The following is a 7,883-nucleotide window of genomic DNA, read 5'->3' on the forward strand; positions in this document are numbered from 1 at the left end:
TGAACTGCATCAAGGCTCCCGCGTCTTATTAAGAAACATCTCTTCTGCTTTGCTTACATCCTCCTGGGGCAGAAAATGAGAAGGAATAAGCACCCTTGCAGAGAGACAAGGGGGGAGCTGCTCAGAAATGCTCCTCCACGCCTGCGCAGGACCCCCGAGGGGCCATTAAACATCGTGTCCCCCAACAGCAAGAGGAGGGAAAGGGGGGAGCAGGGCTGAGAGCGAGCCCTTCGCCCCAGACACGAGCCCCGAGGAGCAAACACGCGGCTGCTCGCTTCCCAGCACAACCCCGCTCCTCTCTTCCCCTTTCCGACCAGCTCCGCAGGAGGAACCTCCTATCGTGGTGGGGATTTTCGGATTCAAACACAATTCCCCTCTTCTAACCTCACCCTCCAAACCACGAGCAAACCCCGCTAGCTGGGGAGCCCTGCCCCGACACCGCTCCTTCCACGCTCGCTGGAGGGTTTTAACCACCACTGCGTGGGCAAAGGTGGGGAGGACTAACCCCAATTCCTGACCTAATGTAATTAAGAGCTCTCTAAGCCCTTCAGGATGGATATTTTCTGCTCTTAATCTCTCCTCCCACCCCCTGATCTTGGAGAGGTAACCAGGTAAATTGTCACACGCATCCGGTCACGGACCATCACCGTCTCCGGCACAGCAGGCGAGGCCAGGAGCGCTCGGCACTCACTGGTCCCTGCGAGCTCCTCACGCCGCCCGGTTGCAGCAGGGGATGGAGGAGCCAAGGCGGGGCTGCCGGAGCCTTGCAGGACACCAAAGCCCCTCCAAACCCCACAGCAGCGAGGGGAGGCGCCCCCAGCTCCCGGCAGAGACTGCACCACCCTGGGGCTGCGAGGCTGGAAAGCAAAGCAACCGCGAGCCTGGTGCAAGGCCTTCACGATGAGCTGTGTCTTTTCTCCCCCTCTCTCCTGGTGCTTTTCCACCCTTGACTACCAGCTCCCAAGAGCAAACTCAGTCCATCCCCTGCCAGCTCGGCGGGCGTCAATCTCCGCTATTGCCTCTGGGTGCTACTGTAAAGCAGGGAAAAATAATCACGCACATAAAATACAGCAACCGTCGAGCACGTCAGGCACCGACGAGACCCCCTGGACAGCAGCTCCTTGACCAACAGCTTTGAGAACACCTTCTGGAGCGGGTCCCAGACAGGGAACAGCAACGCCAGCCAGTGCTTCCACCACCACGGGCCATTCTGTGTTAGATTCGCCCTGCTTTGACCGCACACCCGCCACCGACGGGCACTTACCCACTAGTCCAGCTCCCAGGAATGGTGATGAAGATATGCTGTTGTGGGACGGCAGGTCCCTGTGCTCGCCGTAGTGAGGCCCTTCGCCATAGCTCTGCTGAAGCAACACGGGAGAGTTACCACCGGGCGCGTGGGGATGCCAAGCCAAATGCCAAAACACACGGCTGTTGGAGCTCGGCCTCTCTCATCGCAGGAAGGGTCAAAGTCAAAGGCTCCTCATAAAAAGGGCACAGAAATGATCTTATCCTCACGGCAAGGGAGAGCAGGGCAGCGCAGCCACGAGGCTGCGGCACTGGGAGGGGATATGGCACCGAAGCTGGGACGTATGGGGGGTTTGCCCCATGCTGGCAGCTCTCGGGCAGTTTCTGCCTTCGCCCAGCGGCTTGGCACCCGCCAGGTGAGAGCCAGGCAGCCCCCTCCCCAAGCCAGGGGGGTGAAGAGAAGGCCTATAAAAATGAGAAATGACACCACAGCGCCTGCTCCGCCACCGACCGAAGGGAAGGGAAAGGTGCCATTGCAAAAACGAATCACACAAACCCATTAAAACGAGCATCTGTCAAAATAACACCATTCCAATTAAGTTAATGTCTTTTCTCTCTTCCCCTCCTCAGGCCCCAGTTACGCGCTCTCGCAGCCTCGACTGCTTCCCTGCGAAACCCTTCTCGTGCTCTCCATCCCCACCAAGGGCCAGCCAACAAGGTAGATTCCCCCCAAAAGCAAGCCCCCATCAGCCCCTCAGGCTCCCAAAGCCATGCATGGTGAGCGCCCAGCAAGCTTTGCCAAAAGCACAGCCCATCGGACGGGATCCCCCAACCCGCTTGGCCATGACCCCATTTGGGGACCTCTCCCACGCTGCGGCCAGGAGCCCCCCTCTCCCCACGCCAAAGCTGAGCACCGGGAGGTGAGAGGCCTGAGCAGGGAACCCACCCGGGGCGCGGGCCCAGGGGAGGTTTTTGGAGGAGAAGCCTTCTCCAGGGAGGACTTCAAGGCAGCAAAGCCTGGGGAGATGGGGACAGGGGAAGCACCTCTCCCTGCTGTGGCCCCCGCAGGGTTAACAGAACCAATGTCCAAAATGGGGCAAGAAAACCTGTTCCAGGGTTCGACCCAAGCTGGGCACAAGCACACGCACTGAGAAGCCATGGTAAAGCCCCTGTTTGTTTTGGTTGGAGCTCGGTGTTTGCGCTTCGTCCTTACCCTTCCTTGGTCAAATGTGGAGCTGTTTTGATCTCCCGTTCCCCAGGAACCTGATCCCGGTCTTTCATCCAAACCTACCGAAAAACAGGAAGAACAAAGGTTACTCTTGCTTTATCAGCAAAGCCTCAAAGGTGTTCTCGCAAAATTAACTCTTCCTTCTACAAACAAAACAATATTTTCATTAATAATCCACTTCCACTTGGCGTGACCGATCCTCCCCTCTCCCTCCTCACCTTCCCACTCCAGCTGGGAGTTTATTCCACAAACTTCAAAGCAAATCCCACCACAGCCTGGAAACGCTTCAAAACACGGGACAGTGGGAAGAGGAGAAACAAGTATTTTAAGTTGCTTTATTGCAGAGCGCGCCCATGAACCTCCCCCAGAGACTGATGGGGAAGAGGACTACGAATTTACAACTCATTACGCCCATCCCGATGCTCCAGTGGGACCCAATTTTTGCCCATGGTGCTGCCAGGTCACAGGCCAAACTCTGTTCTTCGTTGCACCCGAGCAAATTAGAAGAGCACCCAGACCTGAAAGAGCCTGGGATGGGAATCGCCGGGGGTACAACATTACCCATGGCTTAGTCACACTTTTTCAAGGGCATTTGGTATTTAAGCCCCGTCACGCTCCTGCGGAGGAAGGTGCGCCGTCAACACAGGGCTGATGGGAGCATGCTCCCCTCCACCTCGTTTTTAGCCCTCCCAAGCGTATTCTTGGCAAAGGGGATCCAACCCAAAATGGCAAAGGACCAAACAGGAGTGTTTTGAAATGTGCCTGCACACAGACTGCGGTAGGAAATAGTCTCCTTTCATCGTCTGCCAGGTCCACCCAGGCTGCGCCTCTTGGGCTACCAGCACACGAGGCACCCAGGGGAGATGGCGAATGTCCACCGGGACAAAAAAAGCCCTGGGAGTTGCATCAGCAAAGCTCTCGCAGTTCAAGCTGGCACCACAACTCCATGGAAGAAACCTTCCCTGGCGGCCGAGCCTAGACTCAACTCAGCAGCAGGATTTCCAACTGGTCCATCTCCTCCACCCCGGTGGGTGACCAGGGGTCGGTGAGCGGCCATCGGTGTCTCCCCATTCAAAGACTGGTGGGGGTAAAGCTGGGGATTTGAGAGGGGGGCGGCCCTGCAGCCGCACTTTGGAGATGCTACGGGCTTTGGAGATGCCATGGGCTTTGGAGATGCCACGGGCTTTGGAGATGCTACACAGGTACCGTGAGCTCAGCTGGGATGGACAGGGAGAAGTCCCAGATCTGCAGGAGGCTGAGCAGCACGGATGGCACCGGCCAGAGCCATCCCTCTGCCTCGTCCCACGGAAACCCCAGCCCCACTGCGGGGGGTATATGGCCACACTTGCCACGGGGCGGCACAAGAAACCTCTTGCAGTGGCTCCCGGCAGCGCCCAGCATCACCCTGTGCCCTGCCCAGAGCCAGGGGCCCCAGGGGCTTTCTGGGGACCCCCCTCCACACCGGCTCTTCCAACGATAGCGAAGCCGAGGTGCCGGCAGGGCCTTACGGGAGATTTTCTTTCAGGAGGAGAGACCCACTCGCAGCAGCGGGGACAGTGGAGGTGGCGGGGCCGGGGGCGCGCGCGGGAGCAAGGACACGGCGGGGCAGGGTTGCGGGGCGCGCTCCGGTTTCATTTTAGCAAAGCTGATTATTATGGCAAACACGCCGTGTATTTGTCTCCTCCGCTCCCCTTACTGTTCATTTAACCAGAAACTTCTTTCAAATTACATCCTTCTATTTCTGTGCCTTTGTGTTAATCATTTCCCCAGAGAATTGGTGTTTAATTGCTGTCTAATTTGCATAATTATGCATATTAATCTCTACACCTAATGAATATTCATAATTCTCATTTAGATTTTGTTTTCTAATCAAAAATTTCCAATGTGATTACTGTGCAGAGCAGGGATAAGCCTCTAATAATACCTTGGATACTAGGGAGAATTACTGCCAATTCTCCCACCTCCTACTTCCTAGAATAAACTTTTGCTTTGCTAATGTGTTTTTCTAAAGCAATTCATCTGCATACCCTGCAAACACCAACGGAGAGCAGGAGGCAGAAATGCTCCTTCTATTCATTTTGCTTTCATGGGTATTTTTAAAGCTCCCCAACGGTCAGGGTGAAGACATGAGCAGGAACTGCAGCCTCAGACATCCTTGGCAAACTCACCCCTTTGCACTGGAAGGACGAGGACTGCGGCACCGACCGGGCTTTGGCTGCCGCCAGTGCTCCCACGAGGGGAGCCCCGGAATCATAGAATCATGGAATGTTTTGGGTTGGAAGGGACCCCCAGAGGTCACCCAGCCCAACCCCCCTGCAGGAGCAGGGACACCTTGAACCACAGCAGGTTGCTCACAGCCCCGGCCAACCTGGCCTGGAATGGTCCCAGGGATGGGGCCTCCACCCCCTCTCTGGGCAACCCCTGCCAGGGTTTCACCACCCTCACTGGAAAGAATTTCTTCCTTAGATCCAGTCTAAACCTCCCCTGATTTAGTTTAAAGCCATCCCCCCTTGTCCTGTCACAAGGGGACAGGAGCCAGAGGGGAAGCTGAGGCATGGGGGTCTCGGCTCCCATGCCCACCCCTGCACCGTGCAGGATGGGTGTTCGCAGGTCCCGGCTCACCCTGCCCTCCCGGAGCGTCCCCAGGCCCAGATGCACCAGGAGAGGATGCTCAGTGGGGCAGGCTGGGGGGGGTCTGCAGGGACCTCAGGTGCCTGGAAGCCCAGTATCAATTTTTTGCCAAAATTCCTGGGGAGGGGAAGGAGTAAAAATCACTGCCAGGCCTCCCCAAGGAGGCGGCCGGCAGCACGGGTGACAAGAGCTGAGGCCAAGAGGCTAACATGACCCCAAGACGAGGAGAAACCCTCTCCACGGGCTACTTCCATGCTGCGGTGCCACCAGCGTGCCCCCAAAGAGGGGCCAAAACCGCACCACGAGACCTGGGCACCCTGTCTTTCCCCCTCAGTGCTCGTGGGGGGCAAGCAGCTCCCCACCACCCTCCCCACGCCAGCCGAGCGGGAGCCAGGAGGGCAACCCCAACCTCCTCCCATCAGCTCTGCCGCCGGGCTGCAGGCACAGCAGTGGCCAGATCCTGCAACCCCCGGGGAAACCCAAAAAGGCCTTTTCTTTTTTTTTTTTTTCCCCCTCCGGGCGCTGGTGTTCACGTGCTCGCGCGGCTGCCAAGGTGAAGCGAGGTTATCGCTCTCCCACCCAAGCGGCCAAGAAAGCGGCACGCAGCTCTGGAAGCAGCCCCAAAGGCTCAGCCGCCTCCGAACGTGCCCGTGCCAGCGTGCCGTTGCGGAGGCAGCCCCCCTGCCCCACGCCTGCTGGAAATAAAAAGGTCTCATGCCTTCCCTGAGCTGCAGTCACCGGCATGCAAGGTGCCAGCAAAAAATCTCCCGGTTTTCAGCCTGCAGGTGTTTTAAGGATTCAGGGATTTCTGGGATGAAGCCAGGAAAAAAACAGGCTGCCCTCTTTCGACTTCTGGCATCTGTCCTACATTCAACGCCAACCTGCTCTTCCCGCCCTTCATATCGGGAGTCAGGATCTGAGATTTGGCAGCAAACGCCCTCCGCCAACCCTGCGAAACCCCAAAGTTTGGCCAAGGGTGGGCGCTTCTGGAAAAGCCCCCCTCAGCAGGGTTCTGCTCCGCTCACACCACGAAATCCCCAAAGCCGGTGCCACCACCAAACGCGGTCACGCTTTCCCCAGCCCACGGCGCTGGCCGGCGCTGCCCTCGAGCCCGGCCTTCCCACAGGCGCCGCCTGGCACCGAGCAGCCGGGCTCGATCCGAATGGAGGAAGAGGAAGGGGCAGAAGACGGGAAAGCCTTGGGCGAGGAGGAGAGCGCTCAGGCAGCCCCACGCCAGCACCCCCGGGCTCTCCCCTCAAGGGTGCCCAAGCATCCCGGACCCTTCTGTCCCAGCAGCTCGGGGGGTGGCCAGGAGCACCTTGGGCCACCTGGGGATGCTTTTCCTGCCCACGGGTGCTGCTCACGTGCTGCCGGCTCCCCTGGATGCGATGGAGACCCCGCAGGCATCTCCCTCGCCCCCCAACTCTGCCTCACCCCCAGGCACGGATTTCTTGTATTAAAGCACGCGCAGTCCCGGGCAAAAAAAAAAGAAAAAAAATAATCATAAATCCAAGCCACCAACCGAGTTCATGTCAAAACTCAGGTGGCACGGAGCAGAATTACCTTTGCACAAGCCAATTTAATTCTGGCACAGCCCAGTTTTTGAGGGCTTGGCTCTGCAACGCTGCCACCGCTCCTCCAGCGCGGGGCGTGTGCGCAGTTTTAGAGACGCCCACGTGTGCGCGCGGCTGTCGGGAGCCAACTTTTATTTTAAAAGAAACCCATTTTCCAACTAACCAAGCGAAGGCGCACTTTCCAATTCAGAAAAGACAAAAATAGGAACTACCTCCTCTCTCCATTAATACAGTTATTAAAAAGCGTACAGATTAATTGTGCATTTTAATAACCCTGCGCATGAATATTCATAACACATTTCTTGCTCATGTTCTAATTAAAACGTACTAATAGAATAAGATGTAGCTGTCAGACACTAATTTTTTTTTTTTTTCCCCTTACGATTTTTGTGCCTCAGCTAAGAAGAGCTGATAGCCAAGAACCATCCTAAGCTCTCAGCATGGATAGAAATGATTTGTCCACGTTTAGTCCCAGCAAAAAAGCCCTTTGCACGATAACGAGCCATAGGAAAAGGCTACGCACAAGCGACGGGTGACGCGGGGCACCGGTAGCCGTTCCCCACCCGCGAGGAATGAAACCACTTTAAACACACAACTCTTCAACAACAAAAGGTGTCAGAGAAGGTGGAGGCTTTTCTGCCCCATCCCCACGTCCCAGCAGCCACTTACGGTCCCTCCTGCTCCAAGGTCCCGGTCTGCGCCTCCCAGCCCTCATCCACAAGGTCCCCGCAGCCGAAAACGCCGCACCAAGAGATGCTGCTTTGGTTTCAACAACCCGAGCCCCGCAAGTGAGCTGGGGCCCTGGAGCCAGCCGTGAGCCCTGGGGTGCTTTGTAGCTCTGAACCCCCCAATCCGAGCACAGCGCCGGGATGCGGCTTGGGAAGGAGCCCGGCTTCGGTACCAGCCTCTGCTCTGCCCAGCCGGGGACGGCCAAGGAGGACCCCCCAACATACAGCCTTTGCATTCGGGCCAAGGTCTGGCAAAACCAGCTCAATCCCTAATGAAGTGTTGGGTGCTGCACCCGGGGAGGTTGAACCCCAGGCACCAGTACAGACTGGGGGCTGACCTGCTGGAAAGCAGCTCTGCCCAGAGGGGACCTGGGAGTCCTGGTAGATGACAAGGTGGCCATGAGCCAGCAGGGTGTCCTGGTTGCCAAGAAGGCCAATGGCATCCTGGGGAGCATCAAGAGGAGCGAGACCAGCAGG

The 7,883-nt window shown here is 57.3% G+C and overlaps 1 protein-coding gene across 18 annotated transcripts in view; it reads right to left on the minus strand.

Moving 5' to 3' along the window:
- TCF3 (transcription factor 3) overlaps positions 1 to 7,883 on the minus strand; it is a 79,472-nt gene that overhangs the window by 33,047 nt on the left and 38,542 nt on the right. For 16 of the 18 annotated variants that reach the window (XM_035894325.1, XM_035894323.1, XM_009638875.2 and 13 more), the window contains exons 2-3: positions 2,459 to 2,532; positions 1,265 to 1,361 (exon numbers count right to left, since the gene is read on the minus strand). In XM_035894325.1, coding sequence (XP_035750218.1) covers positions 1,265 to 1,361; positions 2,459 to 2,532 — 171 coding nt within the window. The remainder of the gene's footprint in view (positions 1 to 1,264; positions 1,362 to 2,458; positions 2,533 to 7,883) is intronic. The other 2 variants (XM_035894330.1, XM_035894313.1) reach the window with 1 other exon arrangement.

This window comes from Egretta garzetta, unplaced genomic scaffold (genome assembly GCF_000687185.1).
Source record: "Egretta garzetta isolate BGI_Z169 unplaced genomic scaffold, ASM68718v1 scaffold345, whole genome shotgun sequence".
Classification (NCBI taxonomy): Eukaryota; Metazoa; Chordata; class Aves; order Pelecaniformes; family Ardeidae; genus Egretta; species Egretta garzetta.